This window comes from Saccopteryx bilineata, chromosome 4, assembly GCF_036850765.1.
Source record: "Saccopteryx bilineata isolate mSacBil1 chromosome 4, mSacBil1_pri_phased_curated, whole genome shotgun sequence".
Classification (NCBI taxonomy): domain Eukaryota; kingdom Metazoa; phylum Chordata; class Mammalia; order Chiroptera; family Emballonuridae; genus Saccopteryx; species Saccopteryx bilineata.
The window spans coordinates 263,109,485-263,137,397 of NC_089493.1; the positions used below are offsets into that span (position 1 = coordinate 263,109,485).

The following is a 27,913-nucleotide window of genomic DNA, read 5'->3' on the forward strand; positions in this document are numbered from 1 at the left end:
AGAAGTAAAACTGTCATTATTTGCTGATGACATGATATTGTACATAGAAAACCCTAAAGCCTCAGTCAAAAAACTACTAGACCAGTAAATAAATTTGGCAAGGTGACAGGATATAAAATTAATATTCAGGAATCAGTGGAATTTTTATACACCAGCAATAAACTGTCAGAAAGAGAAATTAAAGAAACAATCCCCTTCACTATTGCAACAACAATAAAAAATAAAGTACGTAGAAATGAGTTTAACCAAGAAGGTAAAAGACTTGTACTCAGATAATTATAGGACATTGAAAAAAAAATCAAGGAAAATGAAAACAAGAGGAATCATATAGTGTGTTCATGGACAAAAAGAATTAACATCAGTAAAATGTCCATACTACCCAAAGCAATCTATAGATTCAATGCAATTTCTATTAAAATACCAGTGGCATACTTCACCGATCTAGAACAAATGCTCCCAAAATTTATATGTATGGAACCAAAAAAGAACCCAAATAACCTCAGCAACCTTGAAAATGAACAAAGTGGGAGATATCACACTTCCTGATATCAAGTTATACTACAAGGTCATGTAATCAAAACGGCTTGGTATTGGCATAAAAACAGCTATACAGATCAATGGAGCAGAACAGAGAATCAAGAAATAAACCTACACCTTTACAGTCAATTGATATTTGACAAAGGAGGCAGGAGTGTACAATGGAATAAAGACAGTCTTCTTAATAACACTGGGAAACAAAATTTTTGTTGCATCCACAAAAACACTTGTTTTTACCTAATTTGAGTGTGCTGATCTCAAATCTGATGTTAGTTTTCCTCTGTAAGCTACAGTTTTTTTGCAATTCAAGATTTTAGGTTTTCATCTTATTGTAAAATTTTCAACATTTAGTTTAACATAATGAAGTAGAATGTCTTCTTGGGCATCATCTTTGTGAAAATATAATAATTTATATAATGCAATAAATACACTAATACACTAAAAGATATGATTTCATCAGAATTTGTCTATAATTTCAAAATAAAACATATTAAAACACTTATTTTAATCATAAAATTTGCGTAAAACTTATTTAAATTCTGTTCAGGCAAAAATTTACTTTTGTAGCTCTTGCGTTCGTGTACTTGTTAAGGACAATCTTGTTTGATGCTCCAGCAGTAGTCTGCCATCACTAACAGTTCCAAGATTTTTGGGAAACTTATCAAGGTGACTGTTCAGGAAGTGAATCTTTTTTTTTTTTTTTTACAGAGACAGAGAGTGAGTCAGAGAGAGGGATAGACAGGGACAGACAGACAGGAACGGAGAGAGATGAGAAGCATCAATCATTAGTTTTTCATTGTGCGTTGCAACACCTTAGTTGTTCATTGATTGCTTTCTCATATGTGCCTTGACCGCGGGCCTTCAGCAGACCGAGTAACCCCTTGCTGGAGGCAGCGACCTTGGGTTCAAGCTGGTGTTTCCTCAAACCAGCTGAGCCCACACTCAAGCTGGCAACCTCATGGTCTCGAACCCGGGTCCTCTGCATCCCAGTCCGACGCTCTATCCACTGCGCCACCGCCTGGTCAGGCAGGAAGTGAATCTTAATGCTCATGTTACATCCAATGTCACAGAAAGCCAATAGCATCTTTTGAACCAGAAGTTCATAGTTTTCTGCTTTTTTGTTGCCAAGGAAGTTCTTTGTAACTGCCACAAAAGACTGCCATGTTGCTTTCTCCACCTTATTCATCTTCCTGGCAAATTCTTCATCACATATGAGGGTTTGAATTTGAGGTCCATTCAATACACCTGATTTTATCTTCTCAAAAGACAAGGCAGGAAAAGCTGAAATAATACGTTGAAAGCATTCACTTTCTCTATTCAAAGCCTGAACAAACTACTTCATTAAGCCAAGTTTGATGTGAAGTGGGGGAAAATGATCCTGTCTCGATTAACTACAGGTTCATTCACAATATTTTGCATCCCTACTTCCAGAGCTTCACGTTTTGGCCACTCCTTCTGTGTCCAGTGTTTCTCCCGAGCTCAGCTGTCCCACAAACACAGAAAGCAAGGATAGACACTTCACGAAACCTCTCTGTTGTCCTAGCAGGAAATTTACCATTTTAAGATCCACACAAATTGTCCAGTTATGCTCCTCATACTTTAGTAAGTCGAGGACAATTTTTATGTCATTATAATCTTCTCGCAGATGAGTTGAATAACCAATTGGAACCGCTGCATAAATATTACCATTGTATAGGAGAACACATTTCAAACTCTGTTTAGAGCTGTCAAGAAATAGCCGCCATTCTGTTGGACTGTAAGTGGTGACACCTAGCTAGCTGCAAAGACTACTGATATCATGACAGTAAACAGTGTTTGTCTTCAGAAAAAAAGTCCATAAAAATTTGTTCACACTTCCTGGCCCTGGCCAGTTGGCTCAGCGGTAGAGTGTCGGCCTGGCGTGCGGGGGACCCGGGTTCGATTCCTGGCCAGGGCACATAGGAGAGGCGCCCATTTGCTTCTCCACCCCCTTCTCCGTCCTCTCTGTCTCTCTCTTCCCCTCCTGCAGCCGAGGCTCCATTGGAGCAAGGATGGCCCGGGCGCTGGGGATGGCTCCTTGGCCTCTGCCCCAGGTGCTAGAGTGGCTCTGGTCGCGGCAAAAGCGATGCCCCGGAGGGGCAGAGCATCACCCCCTGGTGGGCAGAGCATCGCCCCTGGTGGGCGTGCTGGGTGGATCCCGGTCGGGCGCATGCAGGAGTCTGTCTGACTGTCTCTCCCCGTTTCCAGCTTCAAAGAAAGCAGAAGTAAAGTTTAATAAAAAAAATTTGTTCACACTTCCTAAAATGGGATACTTTAGCTGACCAGTAAAATATACTTTTTTCTTGAAACCTGGAGGCTAATAACTCAGCTGATTTCTTTGATAGGCCCAAATCTCTTCCTAAGTCATTCAATTCGGGTTGGCTAAACTGCTGAGGGGTTAATGACTGCTTGGCGTCAGAAGAAGACCCTTCAGATTCTACAACCATTTCCTCATGCATCTTATCGAAATACACGTGATCACCATGTTTACTTTCTTCATTCTTAGAAGAAATAAAACCATTAAAAACTGGAACCGGGAGTGTCTCAGAGTGTGGGATAGGTCATATTGCTGAAGGAATATTAGGATATGAGATCATATGCCATTTTTTCTTGCCGATGCCCTTTGTCTGGATCAGACAGAAATAACAGTCACTGCTGTGGTCCTTAGGTTCACGCCAAACCATGGGGATACCAAAAGGCATTCTTTTGCGTTTTCCTTTTGTCCAGTCACAAAGCATTTCCTCACAATTATGACAGACAATATGAAGAGCCCAATTTTTGTCTTGATAGCCAAGGGGAACTTGAAAATAGGCAGTATATGCACATGTCACAAATGATGAAATATTGCGCCTTTGACGTTGAAGTGTATGACAGCCACATATATAACAGAAGTTGTCAGGACTATTCTTACATTTATGCCTACTCGAAGAAGCCATGATTCAATCTTAAAACAAAATAAGAGGGTGTTTCTATCAGATAATAATTTTTTACATTTAAAAACAACTACAATTATGTAAAAGTGATGTTTGTAAAACATTAATTGCCTTGTGGTTATGTTCAATCCAAGAGTTGTTGCCCTTTAACTCCAATTTATAAACCAATGCATGCCATTAACTGTAACAAAACAAAATTAAAATTGCACAAAAACTAGAGCATGCACCAAAAAACGGATTTCAGATTTGGAACCAGCGGTGCAGAAATATATAGAAGTTCTAAAACCTCATGCAACAGAAAATGAAAAAAAAAATTGTTCCCCAGTGAAATCAGAATGTCACCACAAAATATGCCTCTTTGACAAAAAAAAAACAAAAAACTTATTTTGAGCTATATGTATTTAAAAAAAATAGTAGGTGCACAAAGGGCACTCTGGCTCTCCCCTTTTTCCTCCTGAAAGCAGGCAATAGAACTCTCACATATCAGAAGGGAAGTATTCTTAACATCAAGGATGGAAAGTTGAAATCTAGAGAATTCTGTAAAACAAGCCTTATTAAAATGGTTCTTACCTTCTTTTTTCCTCCCCACATACTTTAGTCACATTTACACAAGAGCTTCTCTTTGTTCAACCTAGTATAAAAGCATTTGGTATTTGCCACATCTTTGGGTCTTCATTTCCTTATGAAAGCTCCTGTGTCACATAAAATTTATATTAAATTTGTATCCTAGCCCTGGCTGATAAAGCCTCAGGCAGATGTATGGACATCCTGGGTTCAGTTCCCAGTCAGGGCACACAGGAGAAGCAGCCATCTGCTTCTCTCCCCCTCACTCTCCTCCTTCTCTACCTCTTCCCCTCCTGCAGCCAGTGGCTCGATTGGTTCAGGTGTGTCCCCAGCCACTGAGGATAGCTTCTTTGGAGCACATCTTTCCTGATCAGGGTGCATGCAGGGGTTTGCTTCACTATCTCCCCTCCCATCACCTAAAAAATTTTTTTTTTCAGTATCCTTGTCTCCTGTTAATCTGACTATATCATTTTAATTCTCAGACCCAGCTAAAAATCCTAAGAAAGCAGAGGTAAAATTTTGCCTCTAGTAAACTGTGAATTTCTTTTTTTAAATAACATGAATACTTAATTTTAAATAAAGCCAATTAGCTTCCATAATGCAGGCAAGGCCCATCTAGTTGGTTAAAGGCCTTAAGAGAAAAGACAGAGGTTTCCCAGTGAAGAAGGAATTCTCCTTAACATAGAAACCATGTCAACACAATAAATTTAAAATAAATTTTAAAAAAGAAAGAAAAAAAAAACCCTGCTTGAGTTCCAGCCTGCTACCCTGCAGAATTCAGACTCAAGACAGCAACGTCAACTTTTCCCTGAGTTTCCAGCCTGCTGGCCTACCCTACAAACTTCAGACTTGCCAGCCCCCACAGTTGTGTGAGCTAATTCCTTAAAATAGCTCTTTCTATTTCTTCCTCATCCTCTATAGAACCCTGACAAACACAGGGGTTAACTTATGGCTAATTTTTGTGGGTTCTGTGTCTTTGCTGCTTCCTTTAGCACTCTTCTTTTCAATCCAGTTTCCCCCCACCCCAGGAGAAAATCACAGTTTTTAAACATACACACTGGGAATCCACAGAGGCATGAAAATTCCAAAGACAGTGAGGTAACATTGGATGTATAAGACATTTTGGACAAAGGAGACAGTGCGGGGGAGGAGAACAGGGTTCTAGATTTCAGAAGTGAGAATGGGTGGTTTGCAGGTAGTTGAGAAAGGGTGGCCTAACCTGTGTTGGCACAGTGGATAAAGCCATGACCTGGCTTTATCCTAGGCTTGCCTTGTCAAGGCACTTACAGAAGTTGGTGCTTCCTGCTCCTACCTCCTTTTTCTGCCTCTTTTCTCTCCTCTCTAAAATAAATAAATAAAATCTAAAAGAGAGAGAGAGAGAGAAGTAAATTCTTGCTAGGCAACTCAGAAACATGGGATATGTTGCTAATAGACCCGTGCTTCAAGCCCTCTTATTTGCTGTAAGTTAAAATTTTATAAGGTTCTAAAAAAAAAATAAAAAACTGAAGTATATAAGTTAATGTTTCCATTTTGGGGAGAGAAACACTGAATAGGTTAAGAAGAAAAAGGAGGAATTATCTTTAAAAGCTTTTGCCCCACATAGAATCTTTAAAATAGACAATAATACAAAACTTATCTATTGCTCTTATGACATTTAACTCTTTGAGGAGAGGGTTTTTTCATGCTTGCTGACTCCCAGGAGTGAGGTGAGTTTTTTGTTTTGTTTTGTTTTTTGGTATTTTTACAAAGTGAGAAGTGGGGGAAGGCAGACTCCTGCATGCACCCAATCGGGAACCACCTGCATGCCCACCAGGGGGCATTGCTCCATTGCGGCCGTAGCCATTCTAGCGTCTGAGGTGGAGGTCATGGAGCCATCCTCAGTGCTGGGGCCAACTTTGCTCTAATGGAGCCTTGGCTGTGGGAGGGAAAGAGAGAGATAAAGAGAAAAGAGAGGGGGAAGGGTGGAGAAGCAGATGGGCACTTCTCCTGTGTGCCTTGGCCAGGAATCGAACCCAGGAATTCCACACGCTGGACTGACTCTCTACTGCTGATCCAATCCACCAGGGCTGGGTTTTTTTTTCAAAAACTGAAATTAGTTCCATTTACAGTTTTATTAACTTAAAATTATGTTTGTTTGATAACCAATTTATAGAAACAAGAAGAACATACATTTGCTTTTTGTAAATGTTGCCTTACACATTTTTAAAATTTAAATTTTTGTTATAATGGTACTCTGGATGGTCAGGAGGCACGAGGACATACATGAACGTTCGTACTACTGTAGGGACCCGCCTTACCCTGAAGGTTGCATGAGAGGTTGCATAAGGAACAAAGAACTTAGAGCTGACCCAGCCTCCATATCCTGTCTATCTAGATTTGTAACAGTTTTAACAGTTTTAAAACTTTTCCACTACCTGCCCTATGTTACTATGCCATGTGACTCCCCCCCCCCCCCCCCCCCCCCCCCCCCCCCCCCCCCCCCGCCAATAGCTAATAGCCAAGTCTGCTTTTGGAAACTGCTTGCTTGCTCAGCCTATATAAGACCTAGTTTTGTAAGCGTTTGGGCGCGGCTCTCATCTGTGACTTTTTAAGAGTATAGTGTCCCTGAGACACCCGAGAGTCTGCCCCTGCGCAGGTTAAAAGCTTGACCAATAAATTTTCCATCTAAATTCCTGAAAGTCTCTGACATCTGTTTTTTACCCCGGTGGATGCTACACTACTCAAAGGGTTAAATAACGTAACATAAAGTGGAAAATGTGGTGTTAGTTTCCTTCTCCCTCTTCCTCTGTAATTACTAGGGTAACATCCAGCTTTTTCAGTTTGGACACTCTCTTGGTGGCCTCTTCAATCCAGTTCTCCTCAGCAGACCGTTTCTCTTCCAAGGGGTTGCCTACAAACACCAGGTCTTCCAGGCGTGGCAGTCCTGCGAGCCTCACAAATTCAACCCAGTCTTTCAGTAGGTTATTAGACATGTAGAGAATCTCTGATTTCTTCATTACATGGATCCCTTTAAACTTCTCAATAAAATCGTAGGAGATCAACAGCAAGCACGAACAAAGATGCACATCGACCTTCTCTATGGTGGACTCTATCAGAAAGCTTTGTCCCTTTGGCTTCAGATGGCTTCTAACTGGTTTTCTCCTCCCATTGGGCTAGGACTCTTTGATTTTTGCTGGTTTTGCCATTCCAGTGGTTGCTACTGTCACTTTAGGTTTTAAATTAATTAATTTGTTTGTTTATTTATTTTGCTTTGAAGTTAGATCCCTTTGCCTCTCATACACAATCTCCTTTCCTCTTATTTCCCTGGTACCAGTTACTACCTTAGCAAACAGCCATCAACAGACTTCTCAATCCCAACTGTGCTTTTCTTGGTTCTCTTAATCCTGAGACATCCATTCAATCATTACTTTTCAAAGACTACAGGGGAGTAGTCATGAGTTTTGGGATAAAGTGTTGAAAACATCACAGCCCTAACCTCCATGCCTCTCAAGGTATAAGTAAGTTAAGCAGGCAAACAAAGAATTGCAGTAAAGTGTAGTAAATGCTACACTAGAGATATGTAGGTCTTCTTAGATCCTGGTGAGACAAGGTGCATGTGTTGGGAGGAGTCGAGTTGGGGGTGAACAAAGGCATGTGTGGTTTCCAGTCAGCATGCTCTAGTAGCCTGAGAGAGAGTTGGAAATGGCTTGGACAGGAAGAAGGAGGCCAGCTCTGCCACTAGGATAGATATAACATTATTTCACACCTCAGAATTTGTCCCCTCTTTTTTAAAATTAAAGTAACATGGAAGGGCAAACAGCTGAGTTTGACCACAAGGTCGTCAAAGAAAAAGTCTCTGAAACTAGAAGGAAGTCCTGGGAGCAACCGAGACAATACAGAAAAAAATATATATTCAACTTTTAGTTTAGTAACATGCTAGATATTGAAGTAAATACTGGAATTTCAAAGGTATAGCAGGTCCTATCTTCAAGGACAGGTCTCATGAGCACACACCAGAATATTCTCCCCCAGGTAGGTAAATAACGGCACGGTGCACTCCTGCAGCACCCTGCTTAGTCGTCACCTCATCAGAGAGGCCGCTCTTGCCCACTTAATATAAAATAGCACATTCACCCCTCCCAATCCTCCATATCTTCCCACTAGACCTTTTCTTTAACCCTTTTATTCAACTATAATATACTTACAGAAAAGTTCATATTATTAGTGCACAACTCAGTAAATTTTCACAAACTGAATGCACACAAACTCCAGCAAGGCCCTGGCCAGATAGTTTGGTTGGTTAGAGCGTCATCCCCATATAAAGAGGTTGCCAGTTCGATCCCAGTCAGAGCACAGACAGGAACAGACTGATGTTTCTTTCTCTCTCTTGCCCTTCTCTCTCTCTCTCTCTCTCAAATCAATTTTTAAAAATTCCAGCAAGGAACAGCATTAGCAACACCCAGAAATATCCCTCTTGTTCGGTCTCAACTCTACCCCCATGGATAACCACCACCCTGATTTCTAACAGCATCAATTAGGTTTGCCCATTTTTGTACTTTACATAAACGGAATCACACAGAATGTACTCTTTGGGGATTGACTTCCTTCATTTAACATCAAGTTAGTACAATTCATTCATGTGGTTGTGTGTCATTTTAGTTCATTCATTCTTGTTGCTTTATAATGACCCATGATGTGAATGTGACACAATTTTATACATTCAATCACTGATGGGCATTTGAATAGTTTACCATTTTAAGTTATCAAGGATACAGCTTCTATGAAAATTCCAGTACATGTTTTTGGATGAACATATGTACACAGATCTGTTGAGTGAAATTGCTGGGTAACAGAGTTACTTTTTTTCAAAAGATTTTTAAAAATTATTAAGTCTTCCATGTATTTAAAGCAGTGTGTATATATATATCTATATATAATGATTATTGTTTAGATATATAAATATATGTATATATACACACACATATAAATATATATCACACATATATCAATATAATTGATAATAATCAATATACACACACACATATTCATAGACTTAGAACTTAAGACATAGAATATTATTGCCATAGTCCATTCAAGCTGCTATAACAGAATATTAAGAGACAAGGAGGCTTATAAACCACAAACATTTCTTCTCACATTTCTGGAGGCAGGGGAAGTCCAAGATCAGGGCACCAATAGATTCGGTGTCTAGTGAGAGCCCACTTGCTGGTTTATAGCCTGCCATTTTTTTTTTTTTTTTCATTTTTCTGAAGCTGGAAACGGGGAGGCAGTCAGACAGACTCCCGCATGCGCCGGACCGGGATCCACCCGGCATGCCCACCAGGAGGCGATGCTCTGCCCCTCTGGGGCTTCGCTCTGTTGCGTCCAGAGCCATTACAGCTCCTGAGGCAGAGGCCACAGAACCATCCCCAGCGCCTGGGCCATCCCTGCTCCATTGGAGCCTCGCTGCGGGAGGGGAAGAGAGAGACAGAGAGGAAGGAGGGGGGAGGGGTGGAGAAGCAAATGGGCGCCTCTCCTGTGTGTCCCGGCCAGAAATCAAACCCGGGACTCCTGCACGCCAGGCTGACGCTCTACCGCTGAGTCAACCAGCCAGGGCCGAGCCTGCCATTTTTTTTGCTGTGTCCTTACATGATGGAAGGGGCAAAGACACTCTGGGGTCTCTTTAACAAAAACATTAATCCTATTCACAAGGGCTCCATCTTCATGACTTAAGCACTTCCCAAATCCCCATCTCCAAATAGCATCACATTAGGGATTTGGTTTCTATTGATTTTCCCTCCCCTCATATGTGCCTTGACTGGGTAAGCCTAGGGTTTTGAACCCGTGACCTCAGCATTCCAGGTCGATGTAGTATCCACTGAGCCTCCATAGATCAGGCAGGATTAGTGGGTTTCAACATATGAATTTGAAGGGGAACACAAACATTCAGTCTATAGCAATTATTACTACTTTTAAACTTTTTGTACTTCTCTCAATAGCATTTCTCTCTCTATCCCAGCAGTAACCATTATTTCAAATTTTATTATTCCTTTGGACTTATTATTTTGAGACATATATATATCTTTATTGTTTAGATATATAAATATATATGTATCTCCCAAAATAATACATTGTGGGTTTTTTTTACATTTTTGAACTTGATGCAAGTGGAACTCTGCTTTATTTTTCTTCATAGAACTTCTTACCAATTAACATTTATTTTATTATCTATTTATTTATTGTCTGGGTCACCCTCTCCCTCACAGGTCCTGAAAACAAAAACAAAATGTCTTGTTTTTATTCACTATTGTATCTCTAATACCCAAAAGAGTGTCTGGTACATAGAAGGTGCTCAATTAACATTTGTTGAATGAAAAAGTAAGAAACTTTGTTCTCTATATGATGAGTAGGATTCAAGCTGTTTGTGAAAATGAAACAATTCTAATGATGGTTAATGAGCATTGTCCTGCTATGGGTTCCTCTGTGTCAAGAGAAATGAGTGCAGGAAGTTCAATAGTTTAAATGTAGCTTAAAAATAATAAGAAACACAGTTGGCCTATAGAGCAATGGAAAAAGCATCAGCCTTGGCGTCAGCAGACTTAGACTGGAATCTGGCTCTGCCACTTGCCAACTGTTTCCCTGTGAGCAAGGCTCAACCTTTCTTTCTTGAGTTTCCACTTCCTCATCTGGTGGTTAATGTGAAGGTTAGATGAGTGCATGGATGAAAATGCTCTGAACAGTAAGTGCAAAGAAAATGATACCATAAACTGTCTTCAATACTGAGGCCAGGGAAGGCTTTGCAAATTAAACATCTTCACAAAACTCTCTCTACAGCCTCTTCCAGTTTAAATCTTATATTAAACTCTCTCTACAGCCTCTTCCAGTTTAAATCTTATATTATAAACATACTTCATTTTTTTAAAGGCATCTTCTCTAATTAGGTTTCTCATTAAGTAACAGTACTTAGTTTTATTTTATTGAGATATAATTCACCATTTAAAGTGTACAATTCAGTTATGATTACACTCACAAGTTCGTGCAATCATCCCTATATAATTCCAGAGCATTTTCATCACCCCAAGAGAAATACCATGCCCATTAGCAGTCACTCCCTATTATCCCTTCTCCCCAGTCCCTGCCAACCACTAATTTGCTTTCTGTCTAGTTTAGACATTTCACATAAAGAGAATCACACAATGTGTGGCCTTGTATGAATGTCTGATTTCTTTCACTTAGGTAATGTTTTCAGTGTTTATCTGTATTGTAGCATGTATCAGTACTTCATTCCTTTTGTTACAATGAAACTATTCCAGCCTGACTAGGCGGTGATGCAGTGGACAGAGCGTTGGACTGGGTTGGGACACAAAGGACCCAGGTTCAAAACCGTGAGGTTGTTGGCTTGAGCGCAGAATCACCAGCTTGAGTGCGGGGTCGCTGGCTTGAGCATGGGATCATAGACATGACCCCATGGTTGCTGGCTTGAGCCCAAGGTCACTGGTTTGAGCAAGGGGCCACTCGCTCTGCTGTAGTCCCCCTGGCCCCCATCAAGGCACATATGAGAAAGCAATCAATGAACAACTAAGGAGCTGCAACAGAGGATTGATGCTTCTCATCTCTCTCTCTTCAGGTCTGTCTGTGTCCCTCTATTTGTCTCTATCACACACACACACACACACACAGAGAAAATATTTCATTGTATGGATATATTATCTTTATTTATTCTTCAGTTTAGAGATATTTGAGTTCTTTTCATTGGGGTGGGTGTTAGAAATAATGCTGTTATAAACATTTGAGTATAAGTTTTTGTGTGAACATATGTTTTCAATTCTCGAAAGTATATATCTAGGAGTGGAATTGCTAAGTCATACAGTAACTCTATATTTTACTTTTCCAGGAACTGCTAATGTTTTCAACAGCAGAGCAGCAGCACTGTTTAATATCCCCACCAGCACTGTATGAGGATTCCAATTTCTCTACATTCTCTTCCAATTGCACTTACAGTTTTATTTCTAGAATCAGACTTCATTTTACCTACCAACACTGCCTCATTCACATTAGTTTTGCAGCAGGTCTAGAAACTGTTTAAATTAAAACAAAATTCCTTTGTGGCCCTGGCAGGTTGGCTCAGCGGTAGAGCATCGGCTTGGCGTGCGGGGAACCCGGGTTCGATTCTCGGCCAGGGCACATAGGAGAAGTGCCCATTTGTTTCTCCACCCCCCCCCCTTCCTCTCTGTCTCTCTCTTCCCCTCCCGCAGCCAAGGCTCCATTGGAACAAAGATGGCCCGGGCGCTGGGGATGGCTCCTTAGCCTCTGCCCCAGGCGCTGGAGTGGCTCTGGTCGTGGCAGAGCGACACCCCGGAGGGGCAGAGCATCGCCCCCTGGTGGGCAGAGCGTCGCCCCTGGTGGGCATGCCGGGTGGATCCCGGTCGGGCGCATGCGGGAGTCTGACTGTCTCTCCCGGTTTCCAGCTTCAGAAAAATACAACAACAACAACAAAATAAATAAATAAATAAAAATAAAAATAAAATAAAAAACAAAATTCCTTTGTGATACCCATACATTTTTAAAAAAATAATTCCAAGGCAACTGTTTCTACCGTATTTCCCCATGTATAAGACACACACTTTTTGAAAAATTTGGGGTCTAAAAACTGAGTGAGTCTTATACAGTAGTTGTAGGGGTTTTTTTTGGGGGGGGTTGCTTGCATTTAAGAAGTGTGGCGTTTCAAATGCCATGGAACTAAGAACGAGGCAATATATGAAGACAGTGATTCGTCATCAGACACGAATGAGAACAAACTAATGGATGGGAGTTTTGACAGTGATGAGGAGCGTATGAATTTTATGATGAATAAAACTTGAGTTCAATAACTTTATGCAATACATTTTTTTTTCAAAATTCAGGCCTCAAAATTAAGGTGCATCTTATACCTGGGAGCGTCTTATACATGGGGAAATACGGTGAATTTTCCTGGCAGAGTATTGAGCATGAAGCGTCTTGCCAGCTGGGGACTCAATTCACCATCACATCGCTTCTCACAGAATCCCAGGAAGAATAACCATTTTTGGAACAAACCTTTGTCTTCAACAGAGTTGTTTAAGCGCAAGAGTAGCATTTTAATAGCTTTTCACATGCATATCATTTCACTTTATTCTTTTGCTGTGGTCACATTTGTAGGCAGTGTAGCTCCAGCAGAGCCCTGTCCCGCTCCCTACCTTCCCCTGTCAGGCGATCTCCCTTACTCCTCCCTCCAGCCCCGCCCCTCCAGGTCCACCCCTTCGCCAGCGCTCCTCCCTCCTTCTCGCACTCGGATGGGTGTTAAAGACCTGCGACCAATCCACGTGTGGCTCCGAGAAGCGGCTCTCTCCACTGGCAGATTAAGTCTGATGACGTAGTGAAGCTCCAATCCGCACTCTAGGGGCGGGGCTGAAGTCCGGCAGGAGCAAGGTAGGAGGAGACGACTGCCTAGTGGAAGCACGTGACCTGGGTCTGAAGCCGGAAGCTACCTATCTAGTAGCGTGCACCTCCCCAGTACCTAAGGCTGCGATGGTGAGTGAGGACGCATGCGCGGGAGTAGTGCTGGGGGTTCCGTGACCCTGTTCCCCAAACTCTTTGGTTTCCCCTTTTTCAGGCGGCAATCCGCCCTCACCTCCTGTTAGTCCTTGGACGGAGAGGGATTGGAGATGGGTAGGATGGCAACGAAGAGGGCTGAGGAGGGATGTGTGGGAAGATGTACGGGGGCTGGAGAGTAGTCTGCCGAGGAGGAGCCGACGACGTAGAGAATTGGCGAGGGGGCGGGATAGAGGGGCCAGTGGGGCTAAGAAGACCTCCGAGGGGTAGCAATGGTGGTATGCGGAAGGCCAGGGGAATCCGAGAACAGAGGATGAAGACAAATTGAGGCTCCAGATCAGCATTGGAGGCCAAGCAGAGGGAAGAAGGTCCGGAAGGGCCCTGGTTTGGGAAAGAAGTCTGGGACAGGTCATGAGATTGGGTTGCAAGGAAAGAGCATCGAGGGCCATCCTCCTAGCAGTGCATCTGACTGATTGCATCTTTACCCGCTAGACTTCCGCACTGACCCAGGGGCTGGAGCGAATTCCTGATCAGCTTGGCTACCTGGTGCTGAGTGAAGGCGCAGTGCTGGCGGTGCGTTCTGGGCAAGGGAGGGTGTCCGGTTCCCCCTCTCCCGCCCCCAGTACCCATTGCCCAGTGATCCCTTCTAACACTGCCCAGTTTAGCCTAATTTCCCGCTATTCTCAGCCTTAATTGGTATCATGTCTGGTATATAATATAATTAAATACATCTCTGGAATCTTAGTGCGGTTACTGTCCTGAGGTAAAAGGGTTTTTACCAAAGTCAGACAACTAGTTACAGGTTTGTTGATAACTGATATTACCCAAGTTATTCTCAAATGTCTTTATTTGATATTTATTGAGGAGGCTTTGAATTTTGTTCTATAGTACAATATAGTGTTAGCTCTCTAGAAGTTTTCAATCTAGCTAGAGACAAGCTTAAGGTTAAAAGTTAAAAGCAGTGCCAGTGATAAAGACTACTGAAGGTGTCCAGAAAATGAAGGATTCAACCCTGAAGGTTATAACAAGGAATCCTTGGAGGACATAAAAATTCAAATAGGCTTAAAGGATGGGCCGCTGTGAATACGCAAAAAAGGAAAGGGCTGAGCCTGACCAGGCGGTTGTGCAGTGGATGGAGCTTCGGACTAGGATGCGGAGGACCCAGGTTCGAAACTCCAAGGTCACCAGTTTGAGCGCGGGTTCATCTGGTTTGAGCAAGGCTCACCAGCTTGAGCCCAAGATCGCTGGCTTGAGCAAGGGGTCACTCACTCTGCTGTAGCCCCCCCCCCCCCCCCCCCCCCCGTCAAGGCACATATGAGAAAGCAATTAGTGAACAACTAAGGTGCGGCAACGAAGAATTGATGCTTCTCATCTCTCTCCCTTCCTGCCTGTCTGTCCCCCTCTGTCTCCGTCACACACACAAAAAAGGGCTGAGATGTGGACTTATTTGTGGGAATGTGACAACAGGCTATCTGACTTGGTGGTGGGTTTACGTTGAAAAATAATGAAAAGGATTGGGGAAAAAAGGATGTGGTAAGGAAAGATCTGATTGTGGAAGACTTTCAAGACTGGGTTAGCACATTTGGGTTAATCTTGAAGGTAATAGGAGCTTTGAGGGGTTTTTGAACAGAAAACCCAGTTGCAGCAAGTCTGTCCTATTACGTGTGAAGACAGGCTGGAAGGGGAGGGATCCAAAATAGGCAGGCTGCTGTAGAAGGAAATCTTATGTATGAGTCTAGACTAGTGGCAATGAGAGGGAACCAAGAGAGAAGAGAATTTAAAGGAAAAATCAATATATCTTTGCAATGACTAGAGACAGGTAATAGAGGAGACACTTCTTCATTCAGTAGACTTTGAACTCAAGCCTAAAATCATGGTGCCTTTAACAAGAAATTACTAATGGAAGTTGATTGCGGAATGGGAGAAGTAAGGAGAATTTTGATGGCTTGACTTTAGACATCAAGTTTGACATAGACTAACAACAGTTAATATATATTGCTAGGAGCTATTCTAAGCATCTCACCAATATTATCTCACATAACCCTCATGAGCTCATTAGTACTGTTGTCTCCAATTTACAGATGAGGAAACTGAGGTACAGAATGTCCAAGAAAGCAAAGAGCACTGAACTTAATTAACCTAGTGGGAAGCCCATATTAGGAAGTAGGGAGAAGTTGTGACAGTCACCAAAAAAAGAGGAAGCCCAGGCCACTGTGGCATCATTACCCAAGGGCTAGGTAATAGGAGGGGGTTCAAGGACAAAATCGATGTTTGTTTCAGATTTTGCAGACAGGACAAGTGGGAAGATTGAGGAAAAGATGAAACCTTGAACAAATCAGTGGTGGGTGGGCACTAATGATTAAGAATGTGTTTTTATCAAATAAGTGGGAATAGGGAGAGAAATAGAGTTTCAAGGTATTAGAAAATGGTCAATAAAGAAACAGAAGGGAACCACCATTCATCAGGGAAAGCCTGATCTTATCGGATAAGAAACAGTGTGGCCTCAAGAGGTGCAACAGCATAGGAAAGTTTTAAGTTTGTTTTTCCAAAACTGGGGTGACCTCTGGTGAGTGCTAGGGAGTAGAGGCAGAGAGTACCGGTGCTAGAGCCAAAGTGACTTCCTGGAATTCTTTCCCAATTCTGTTCCCTAATTTCTGCCATCCTCCCTCTGTCTGCATGCAGTCATCGGGGGATCTAGAGAATGATGAGCAGGCAGCCAGTGCCATCTCTGAGCTGGTCAGCACGGCCTGCGGTTTCCGGCTACACCATGGCATGAACATACCCTTCAAGCGCCTGTCGGGTGAGCCCCAGCCCCTGGTGGTGGTGATAGGAAGTGGGGTGCTCCCAGAGGTAGGGTGCTTTCCTTAGGAAAACAACACTTGTCTTCTACCAACCTCCCACCATCTCCCCCTGGGGGTCCTGGTTCTGGTCACTTTCTCCCCTTTGAGATTCACCCCTGCATCAGAGTATGAGAAAGCAAGAGAAGGAGATTGAATAGGGATCTCCCAGCTTCAGATCTCTGAGCGTCTAACCATTGAATTTCTTTGGCTACTGATCCCAGCCAGTTTGTGTGTGACCCCATGGAAATCTTTGCACCCTACTAACTCTGTGCTCCCTTCCCTCTCCCGGGGCTTGGGAAGGTGTGTCTCCCCTCCAGTGGTCTTTGGAGAACACACACTGCTGGTGACCGTGTCAGGACAGAGGGTGTTTGTGGTGAAGAGGCAGAACCGAGGCCGGGAGCCCATTGATGTCTGAGCCTGCCAAGTGGTGGAACTGGGTCCATGAGCCTCTGAGATGAGGATGATACACACCTCCTCCACCTCTTTCTTGGCCTGCTGTTAGAACTAAGGCTTCTGTTCCCCCTCTCCTGCCTTCCCCATTACCTGGAAAGGCTGAGGCCTGGTGACTGTGCTGTGTTAAGGAGAGTGAGGACAAGGGGGCCTCCCTCTCTCTCCTAATAAACATGAGTGATGTTCCCAGGCCCCAGGGATGTGTGTATGGGGTGGGGTGTGTGGGTACCACAGCCATGTCTCCCGCCGTCCATGAAGAAAGTCCTGTACCTCAGCCTAGAGGGTGAAGCTAGGCCACCTCTGGGCATACCAAACTGGGAATAAGAAAAAAAACGGGGGAGGGAAACTGATGAGAGCTGTTTCATATGCATACTAAAGGGAATCATTTTGAGCCCCTGGGTCTCTGATCTGGCCACCAACACACAACAGTCCTTTTTCTCCCTCCTGAATAGGCATTTAATAGTCTTATTTCAGTTGGAAGCAGTAGTTCTAGAATAAGTTACAGGGACAGACAAAATAAACCCCACACAACTTAAAGTGCTTCAGGCTGCAGACGTAAACATGAGGGGCAGGCCACCTAGCTATCTCCCCTCACCTCAGAGACAGGAGGGTCATTGTCCGGGTCCCTTACCATCACCACCCTCTAATCTCAGCCCTGGGAGGGTGGGTGGGTGGGTGGGAGGGAATGTCAGAGGCAGGAAAGACAATAGGAATGAGAAAACACTTTGTAAACTTAGAAGGTACAAGGCGGGGAACAAGGGAGCTCTTGGAACCCTTGCCCAGACCAAGGGGTGGGGCCAGCCCCCCCCCAGGAAGTCAGGGAAATACTGTTGGCTTAGTGCTGCAGCCATACCCGCCCATTTCACAGCTTCTTCCCTCATCAGCAGACACAGACAGGCGACCCTGTTGGGCCTCCTCACCCACAACAGGAGGAATCCCTAGGGAGGCACAGCCTGGAACAAGGACCCCCTCCAGAGGCGTTCGGTTTATGGGAGTATAAGAGGCTGGTACAGCACTACTTGACAGGTTCCACCACCAGGACTTTGCACTCGCGCTTGGCAATCTTGTCCAGAGAGAGCACAGCCTTTTCCGGGGGAAGGTAGAGGGGACGGCCAACAGGGGAGGCCACAGGGGGTGTGATGGCTCTGCGCTCCATCACACTGCCCGACCTGGAGGAAGGCAGAGGATGTAGGCCCTGGTTAGACCGCAGGACCTCTTCCTGCTTCCTCTCCAAGTCCGGCCTCGACTGAGTCCAGGGGCACCCCTCCCAGGGCTCCGTACCTCATGAGGTGGCTGCGGGAGGGTTGCTGGTGGGAGAAGGACTGAGAGCGGCCCAGGCTAGCCTGGTGCCTCTCCACCAAGTCCCGGACAGCTGGGCTGCTAGGACTGCTCTTTCGAGAGAGGGGCCGGGCCTCAGGAGGAGGGTGGGACACACTGGCAGTGAACTGGAGCTTCAGTTTCATGTGCTGGCTCAGCTGGGGTGGAGAGACAGATCAGCATTCCCACTCGGCTTCCATGCCCCAGACCTCCTTTCAAATTGTCTTCCCCCTTGACAGGCCAATACTAGATTGAAATTCCACCTTCCCTTGGCCTGGCCTTTTAGTGCTACACATTGTATTTTATCCACAGAAGCTAGCAGCCCCGATGCCTCCCATCTCAACATTCTGTATCACCCACCACACCATCCAGCCCCTTTCCAGCACCTCCCCAACCCACCTCAAAGAGCCCTGTCCTTAGAGCCTGGAAGGCCACACTGAAGGTGAGCGCACTGCCCTTCCGGGAAAAGCCAAGGTTATTGAGAGGCGTGTGGCAGACAATGGAGTCTAGGGCGGCCTGCATGGCTCGGCGCTCCTCCTCACACAGCTGCTTGCCTGGGGAGCAGAAACAGTAACCAGTAAACACGTCTGTCGTGTTCTTAATCAAGGGGCTTCCATGAGCACAGTCTCACTTGATCCTCCAAGTTACCCTGCGGAGTAGACTGAGTTTACCTTTTGACAAATTTTATAAATAACAGTTTATAGTTACTGTGTGCTGAGTTCTGTTCTAACCACATACATTAAATCTTTAAATCTCCATAACATCTTTGGGGGGGAGGGAGGATGAACAATACTTGCTCCATTTAGATTCTTCAATCTGAGGCTCAGAGGTTAAGTAAGCTACCGCTTATAAATGACAGGTAGAAATAACACCATGGAGCCCAACACCAGTGTCAATGCCCTTAAGTCATTTTGCCCCACTACCTCCCTAAACACTTCATCTGTGACCCCGGAGACCACCCAGGTACAGAGCCAAAGCAGCTTGTCACAAGTCACCCACCTCCATGACTTCTTCCTTTTCCCTCCCCTCTTTCGGCACAAGGGCCCATCCTGACAGCACCTACCAGCCTGCGCGTGTTCTGGAGTCCACACAAGCCTCACAGCAAGGAAGTCTTGGAGATTGTTGAGCAGCGTGTAGGTGACAGTGAAACGTTCATAGGTCCGAACTGGGGACTCACAAGAAGCAGTCATCACAAAACATGGACGGTCCAAGCGGATGCTGGGCAGGCTACAAGCAGTGAGAGAGGAGAGCAGGATGCATATGTTTTGAAACAAAGGTGAATGCGGTGGTGCCCACCAGGGGTTCCCACACACTCACCGGTAGTGGGTGTAGATGCTCTGGGTAAAGGGCAGCTTTGGGGTAGACCACTGAACCACAGCAACCAGGGGGACTTCTAGGCCCTGTGGGAGGGACAAGGGGAACCATCATGTGTACCAGAGGTCCCTTCTAATCTTTAGGCATGCCCTGGCCTTTCCCACTGCTTTTTTTAATGTTTTTCCCTTGAAATCACCAGGCCCTTATACTCACCTCCTTGGCCCCTGAAAGTGGCTGTTCACCACCTCTTAGTTGAAATAGGAAGTTGTGTTCCTCCAGCGCACTGAGCAGGCAGGGGAAGCAGCCAGAGGTACCAGGGAGCCGACAGAAGGAGCCCATGGAAACCTCCCCAGATTGGTGACTAGTTCGGAAAAAAAAGAGGACACACTGGATCTTTTCATGCCAGAGCTCTCAGCCCTGATCCCATCCCTACCACTTCACAGCCCTACCCCTTCCCAGGATCTCACCAGACATTGTCCACCAGCAGAACAGAGCCATCAGGCATGACAGGTAGATAACTGGCATTGAAGTTTGGGAGAATGCGGATATCCCAGATGGAAATTTCCTCCTGGGAAGAGCTGTTCAGCACTGTCGAAGGTAAAAGGCTCAGCTCAGGGTATCTGGACCCCTCAGACCCTCCACCTTAATCCCCAGGAAATGGACCTACCCCCCCCCCCAACCTGCACAGGGTAACTGCCACCCAGTCAATCAACGACCCTGCTACTACCCAAGACTTGTGCTGTCAGTCTACTCACCCTTGAGAACAGTCAAGTGTTTTCCAGCCACAGTGAACTGGCGGCATTTCAGAACTGGAGGGGGTAGCAGAGTCAGCAGGGTGCTCACTGTGGGAGAGGGCAGAGGCAGGAACTGATGGGGGGGCACAGGCCTCCCCTCCAACCCATCGTTCTAATATTTCTCTTCTCAGATACGGCACTTGCCAGTATCAGTCCTCCTTTCTGTCCCCCAAATTCCAGACTCCAGCATTTTTTCCTTGCATTCTCCCCACCTTGGGCCTTGAAAGCACTCTGCTCGCCCCGGAAGGTCTCCCCAGGAAATCGGGTCTGCAACAAGCGCAGGTAGCCTTGATCTCTGACCTCTGGTGCCTCAACCTCCCGCTTCCACACAGTCACTACAATCTGAGCACAGTGCATAAAGACCTCAGGTAAGAGGAGAGAGCCAGCCAGCCTTAGAGAGGGCATCTGAATTAGGACAACAGCACCACCCCTTGCCAATCTTACCTTGGCCTTAGGTGTCCCTGGGGGCAGTCTATCCAGTGAAACAGTAAGTGGGAAGATGACCTCATCTGTGGACACAATTGGTTCCTCCACAGGCAGCTGGGGGCGTGAAGGGAGTGAAGAGGTCAGGAGAGAGGCTGCCTGAGAGGTTCACTTTAAGAGGTGCCTGGTTCTTGCCCTCCCCTCTTCTCATCGTCATCTGCCTCCACCTCCCCTCCAGTGTCCCTCTCCTCTTCGGTCTTTGGATCCTAGCAAATCGCCCCATGGTCCTGTGCCATGTCACCCCAGCTCCTCACCGTGGTCGCTCCTCCCGAGGTAGGGCCCGGGCCGTGGGTGAGAAGGGGACTGCATCCTCGAAACAACCCCCCACCGCCAGGATCACCGCCCCCTGGGGGTTCGGGATCCTGGTCGCTGGAGCCACCACCCCCGGTCGCCCCGCCTCCGGCGCTGACCGAGGCCAGAGCTGCCAGGGCGGTTGCCAGTTCTGCCCAGGCCCCTCGGGAGCCCAAGCCCGGGCCACCCCCAGCGCCGGACCCCGCGCCGCCCCGGCAGCGCAGAACCAGCAGAAAGCGGACAGTCTCCCCTAGGTAGAGGTGGTTGCGCCGGGGCAGTGCCCGGTACCGGCCCGGGTCCCCCGCCAGCTCTGCGCGCGGCGGCAGCGGCACTGCCGGGAAGTACATCGAGTAGTCGCACTGGGACTCCATGGGGCTGCGAGAACTGCGCGGGCCGGGGGCGAGCCGCTGGCGTAGGTGCGGGGAGTCCCGACACCCGGCGCGGACTGCGCGCGGCTGGACCGGCCCAGGAGACCCGCCAGGGCCGGGAACCGGGGCAACGAACCCGGAACCGGGACCCCGCGGGGCCGGAACCGGTGCGGGGCCGAATGACTGGAGAGAAGCCGGAAGCGGAAGGGAAGGGGCGTGGCCTCTGAGGCCCCGGAATTCGAGGGTGACCGGACCTTGGAGCAGAGGGGGCGGGGTTGGACTGCGGTTAGGCTGCTGCAAGGAGGATTTAGGCGAGATTGTAGACAGACTTTTTAGAGAAGTAATATTAAAAGAACCCTTTCTTTTCGCTTATCCCAGGAAGATGCTCCATCCCCTTCCCTTTCTGCCCTACATAAAGCAGGTTCGAGTTTCAAACTATTTATTCATTCAACAAACATTTCATAGTGAAATGAACATAGCTCAGTAACAAATATTTCATAAAGAAATGGGTCCATTATTCCAATCCACCGTGTCCCAAACTTTCTCTGGCTTACACCATGGTTTGCTCCTCCAGGGAGCCTTTGAGAATGCTACATGGACCTGCCAGGGGCTGGAAAGGGAAAATGGGGGAGGGGGTGCTGTCCTTCTAGGAGCTGAAGGATTGGATTCTTGGCACAGCCTGGAGGACTTTGGGGCCCTCATCCGTGCAAAGTTCCATCATCCTCTAGGGGGCAGACTTACTTTGTGAGGGAAGCAGAAATGTCACCTGGCTGCTCCACACTTGTCACATAAGTGTCTTGTAGCTTAGCTGCTCTTTAACCTAAGACTTAGTGTTCTAATGCCTAGGGGGAGAAAAGCCTTGAAGTCTTAAGGGGCACAGAGACTGTTGGAGGGAACTGCTTGGCATCTAGCTTGTCCTTGTATTGTAGCTCTGGGGTAGCCAGACGCTCACACTCCTCCTTGTCTTGGAGGCTCAGTCCACTCCGAAGTGCATAACCCAAAACTTTGCCTGACCCAAACTGGAAAGGGCGGAACCGCCGGTCAGTGATGTATTTGGGGTCTAAAGCTTCACCCCCCACCAGACAATGTTTAGCCAGGGCCTCTCGGCGAGCCCGGAGCTCCGCCACTGCGCTCTCCAACCGACTCTGGCCATACTGCTTTATTCGTGCCCACAGACTTCTGTTGAAGTGAACATAAAGAGCCCAGTCTAGATTGTTCCAGACTCGGGCCCGTGCAGTTAGCTGCCTGTCCTCAGCAGTCAGTCCACCACCACGGACAGCACTTCTGCTCTGCTCACTTCCAGCCTGGGCATTGTGCATGAAGCCCACCACATCATCTAGACCCCAGCACAGGGCATCTGCCAGCAGAACCAATGACTCGTCAAAGTATTCAGCCACCAAGACCAAGTCAAAGACAGAGTCCAGCCAGGCCAGACTCCACTGGATGAAGGACGAAGACCCCAAATCTAAAGGGGCAGGGCTGGACATCTGGCTATGACCATCAGCAGCAGTGGGATCAGGGTGGAAGAGAGTATTGGGATCCAGAGTGTGGGCTCGAGGGCCAGTGCCAGGAGGCAGGACATGCAGCTCTGGGAGATTGGGGTCTCTGGGAGGATGAGGATATCCTCTCTTGGTCCTCATCTCTGGGGGGAAGGGGAGGCCAAAGTCAAACCATAGCAAGTTGCGTGCATAGTGGTCCCCACGGGCCCCAGGTCGGTAGAAGGCTCGAGGGTTAGCTAGGAAGGCAGCCAAGGAAGGTGCCTTGCGGAAGGCCGATGAGGTGGATTTATAGTAGGAGAAGGCAGAGCGGGCCAGAGCGGCTGGGTCTCGGACAATGGAAAAGAAGAAGCTGTCAGAAGGCATGACCTGAAGTACCTGCAGAGGAGAGAAAACAGACATAGGGAGAAAGAACTGGGCCAGGAAGAAATTAAGTGCAAGACCAATACCCACAGATCCCCTAGACTCCTCAGACCTCCACCTGACAGCTCTGCAAGAAGCCCCCAGCTTTCTTCCCTAGCTGACAGATCTTGGGCAAGTTACTAATGTCTCTGAGATTCAGTTTGCTTACCTACAAAATGGGGATACTTGTCTGTTCCTCCCCAGCTGATTATGGCGGTAACATGGGGAAGGATCTGAAAGAACCTGGAATGTGGGAAGCTCCTGGAGAACATTTATTTTCTTTGGCCTTTCTGCCGGCTTTGGTCAGTAAAACCTCTAAGAATCAAACTTTGTGTTCATTTTTCCAAAGAAAAAACTGTTAAGTGCCTACCCTGGACTCTTGGTCACAGCCTCAAGAAAGGAACTGGCCTCAGGCCTCCTCAGTGGGGTGGGGGTCACTGGCAGCAAAGAGGGGAGAGGGGGCAACTATAATGCTGTCTCAGGTACAGGTGGACAGATAAGCCCAGAGGGGCTGAAGGACAGGGCACTTCTGGGGCTCCTGGCAGCTGGAAGAGCAAAAGATATCTCCGGACTGGACACTGGGGAGCCACGGTCACCTGGTAGAGAGCTTCCCCGAGCCCTGGGATATTTGATCCCACTTCTCAGCAAGAAGATGGGATCAGACCAAGCCAGGAAGATGCATATCAGAAGCCAGCTCCTGGGCTCCCTGAAGGGTTTCTGCCTCTGAATGTGACTCTATCATTGAACCTAACTCCCTGATGTCCTCCAATATGCCCTGGTAATACGGGCCTGTCTGTAGGGCAGAGCCTGTGAACTGTGTGTCTCTTTGAAGAAAGAGGAGAAAAGTGCAGAGAATAGTCTGTGGCATGAGGTGGACCTGGAATAAAATCCCAATTCAGCCATTTACCAATTATGTGACTTTGGGCTGATTATTGAACTTCTCAGAGCCTTCATTCCTCCATCTATAAATCTGAGTTAACAATTACCTTGAAGAATGTGGAAGTACATGAACATGACAGGTATTCAATAAATGGTAGTGACAATGAAGGTCATAATCCTAACCTCTGGAGAAACCGGCCTCAAAGATCGTTATTACGTCACTCACAGCAGTGGGCCCTCACTGCCCATTAGATCACACTCATGTTCCTCAGCTGCTTTCTCCATCGCTAGTTTCAACAGGAGTGTGTCTGCAGCCCACACTGAAGTTTTACCACCTACATACACACATACATGTTACACACACATCCACACCACCACTTCTTTGCTGATATTTTGCTCCAAGAATGTCTGGTTTAGGCCCTGACCAGTTGGCTCAGAAGTAGAGCGTTGACCCAGCACGTGGAAGTCCTGGGTTCAATTCCTGGTCAGGGCACACAGGAGAGATAACCACCTCCTTCTCCCCCCTCCCCCTTCTCTCTTTCCCTCTCTCTCTCTCTCCCTCTCCTGCAGCCATGACTTGATTGATCCAAGCATGTCAGCCCCAGGCGCTGAGTATGGCTCCTCTGAGCCTCCACCTCAGGCACTAAAAATAGTTCAGTTGCCGGGTGGATCCCAGTCAAGGGACATGCAGGAGTCTGTCTCTGTATCACCCCTACTCTCACTTAAAAAAAAAGAATGCCTGATATTCTTACTACAAAGTCATGTCCACCCTTTCCTTTAAAACCTACCTTTCCAGAAAACCCCACCTCTTTTTGATGAATATTCTTCCCACCGTGCCAAATATGAACACACATACATGCACATGCCACAGAAGGCACTTTGACTTTGGAGCAGATGTGCCTATGTCCAAGTCAGGTTAACAGAGACCAGTTACTTAACCTCTCAGAGTCCTTATCTCCTCTTCTGTATAATGGAGGCACTTATAATGCCTTCCTGGTAAGATGATGGTAAAATCAATACCTAGAACTAGGGAAGTATTCAATTAAAGTTACTCCCTTCCCTCTTTGGTTTCATTTACACATTGCCTTTCTTCCTCCAAGAGCTCTCAGGTTTCTGTGGCTGTTCAGATGAGCATGTGAGTCCATGTATACCCATCTCCCCCTTTAGAAATAAGGCTTGGAGGGTGGCGGGGCTGGGCTTGGCCTTGGCATATATATACATGATCCTCAAAATCTGGCAGGAATGGTGAGAGGAGTGAGAGGAAGACAGGTCAGAGGGTAGCGCCCTGGTAAGTGTCAATGGAAGGGGCCAAGAAGAGCAAGGGGCACCTGGGTGGGGGATTCAGAGTGGGCAGGACACTGACACCAGCTGGTAACACTGGTCAAGGAAGAAGACTAGAGTATGCACCAGATGGGAGGGGGCAGGACTTCAGCTCTCAGAAGCTATTGGAAAAGGAGCTCTTAAGGAAGGGACAGCAGGAAATTTCACCTTTGTGGCCCCCATGCTCAACTTTTGGGTGAGATGATGCCTGGCAAGCCCCCATGCCTGGGGCCTCCTACACTGATGGTCTTGGCCACAGGCCCGATCCCATCTCTCTCCACTCCCACCCTCTCCATTCTAGACCCCTCACCTCTTTCAGGTTGAACCTCATGTGATGACAGAGGATGTGGAAGGGGGGCTGGGTGCCTCTACCCTGAGGGTGGTAACCTTTGACCCGAGAGGCCTGAAAAAGCCTTGGGTAGCCAAACTGGTAGCGGGCAGGGAGGGCGAAGCGCAGCCCATGTCGGTCCCCGTAGCGATGAAGCAGGCTCAGCACAGAGCTACTCCCGGATTTATGCGTCTTCAGGAACACCAGTCGCTGCTGGGGAGGACAGGATGAGAGAGCTGGTCCTGGGGATGGGGCCCAGGGCTGTCGGAGTTTCAGCCCAGGTAGCCTGGAGAAAGACAAGAGGGAATGTGTCCTGTCCTCACCAGCAGGTGGACGGGTGCCTTGTGGAGCAAGGACAGAGGGTGTGGAGCCTTCTCTGAATTCCCGGGAGTCACAGCCCTAGGTGGGGTTGGGAGGAGCAAGTGGGGGCATCTATCGGGTGTTGGAACAAGATGAAACTCACCTTCTCTGGAAAGGCCCCCCCCAGAGCTGGAGGGCAAATCCGATGGTCATGAAGACTCCCAAAGCCACCCCCAGGCTCCAAGGCCCCCAGAGGCGCATGGTCCTGGTAGGAGACATGTGGCACAGGGAAGGGTGACAGGACAAGGGCCCGGCACAGAGGCAGAGACAGCTTGAGACAGCCGTGCAGCCGCAGAAGGCTCAGGTTCGGGTTCGGGGGGCATTCCCCAGGCCTGTTTGCAGCCCTGGTTGAGTCTGCCCCCTGAGTTAGCAGATTTTTGCCTCTGTCAGCGTCTAGAAGGGAAATGAGGGGAAGGAGGGGAGTCTAAGGAGAGGGCAGAGCCTCTCTCCAGGTGCTGCAGCTGAGACTAATTCACGGAGGGTGGTGGCAGTGGTGAGGGGGTTTGGGCTTTCTACACCCAGATCTAAGTGGCCCTGCAACTAACTACTCCTCCGCTGTCAGCCTCCAGCTCCCCCAACCCCCACCTACAGTTTCTCCCTGAGCCTCAGAGATTTGGAAGGGAAGGGAGAAAGAGACCCTGCAAGAAAGGTCAGACCAATCTGCTCAAATGACAGTGAGGTGGACATCGCCAGGCTCCTGGCTCCTCCCTGAGGAGCCTGTGACAGATCGGGAAGAAGAGCCCCGTTTGGAGGCTGAGAGGGAAAGCTAAAAGGAGGGAACATGGGCATACCGATGAACCCAAAGAAGCGAGACCACAAGAGTGGCTTTGTAATGAATCAGTCAGTCATCTGGTCTAAATTCAGGCATCTCTTTTCCCTGTCAGCGCAAAGCCGACCCCAGACCCATGTGGGAGGGGCTGGGGAAGATGTGGGGTTACTTATAAAACTCAGATTCCACGGACACACCCCCACACACCCCGGTTCCCACTTTCCAAACTCATCAGTGCGCCCAGAGGAGACTGAGAGGGTGGGGCTAGAGAGAGAAACTCGGCGAGACAAAGATAGTGATAGACACAAACACTGAGCTTGGAATTCTTTCCGAGGCCCCAGTTTCTTAACTGGGAGTCCAAACCACCCCTTCAGATTACAACCCACAACCATGGGCCACAGCCCCTCCAACAAGCCCAGACAGCCACCTCCCAGGATGAGCCAGGAGTAACCCGACAGAAAGAACCCGTGTTTGCTACCTGCGCCTCTGCATCCCTCCCCTAACACAGCCCCCAGGATCCAGCCCTCCACCAGACTCCTGTGTCCAGACTGCTGCTATTCCTTCCATCCATCTCTGTCTCCTCCCATTACCCTAGATTCCAACCCTCAGTCCCCTCTACCTTTGGTGATACGCCCCCCCCCCCCCGACTCCTCCTATTTCTAGAGTCCCTCCACTGACTGCAGCCTCAATGTTACTTGCCCACTCACCAAGCCACCTGGGGAGCAGCAGGGAAATTGGGGTCTGGCTTTCCCTAGCCACCGCCTGGCTCCTCGCTCTGCTCAACTTTCCCCATAAACTTTCTCAGCGCCCAGGCTCCTCCCCTCTCCCTCCCTTTGTCTGGCCAGTCCCTGCAGCTGCTTCAGCTTTGATCGAGTCTCTGGATCTCTCTCCCTGCATCTTT

General features: G+C 47.3%; 4 protein-coding genes and 1 pseudogene across 5 annotated transcripts in view; 1 reads left to right on the plus strand and 4 right to left on the minus strand.

The window, feature by feature from the left end:
- LOC136334318 (NXPE family member 3-like) overlaps nt 1-27,913 on the minus strand; it is a 288,032-nt gene that overhangs the window by 192,735 nt on the left and 67,384 nt on the right. The window lies entirely within an intron of this gene.
- On the minus strand, nt 6,815-7,533 carry LOC136335697 (dynein axonemal light chain 1 pseudogene; annotated as a pseudogene).
- Nucleotides 13,438-17,081, plus strand: LAMTOR4 (late endosomal/lysosomal adaptor, MAPK and MTOR activator 4). Of its 2 annotated transcripts, none has more exons than XM_066274348.1 (4): nt 13,438-13,580; nt 14,094-14,174; nt 16,284-16,401; nt 16,742-17,081. In XM_066274348.1, exons 1-4 carry the CDS (start codon nt 13,578-13,580, stop codon nt 16,786-16,788), a joined length of 249 nt encoding a protein of 82 aa, XP_066130445.1. In that variant the 5' UTR covers nt 13,438-13,577; the 3' UTR covers nt 16,789-17,081. The 2 variants fall into 2 exon arrangements, with proteins under 2 accessions (XP_066130445.1, XP_066130444.1); XM_066274347.1 differs by having other exon boundaries at nt 16,759-17,081.
- Nucleotides 17,210-21,663, minus strand: TRAPPC14 (trafficking protein particle complex subunit 14). The gene is made up of 11 exons (XM_066274345.1): nt 21,054-21,663; nt 20,761-20,856; nt 20,529-20,658; nt 20,278-20,364; nt 19,990-20,110; nt 19,736-19,883; nt 19,526-19,608; nt 19,272-19,435; nt 18,608-18,762; nt 18,173-18,366; nt 17,210-18,060 (listed from the first exon to the last, which is right to left on the minus strand). Exons 1-11 carry the CDS (start codon nt 21,459-21,461, stop codon nt 17,907-17,909), a joined length of 1,740 nt encoding a protein of 579 aa, XP_066130442.1. The 5' UTR covers nt 21,462-21,663; the 3' UTR covers nt 17,210-17,906.
- On the minus strand, nt 21,825-27,809 carry GAL3ST4 (galactose-3-O-sulfotransferase 4). Its single transcript, XM_066274349.1, is given in 5 exon segments — nt 21,825-23,332; nt 25,866-26,169; nt 26,347-26,488; nt 26,491-26,636; nt 27,720-27,809. Coding segments are annotated over 4 exon segments (1,554 nt in total). The 5' UTR covers nt 26,567-26,636; nt 27,720-27,809; the 3' UTR covers nt 21,825-22,300.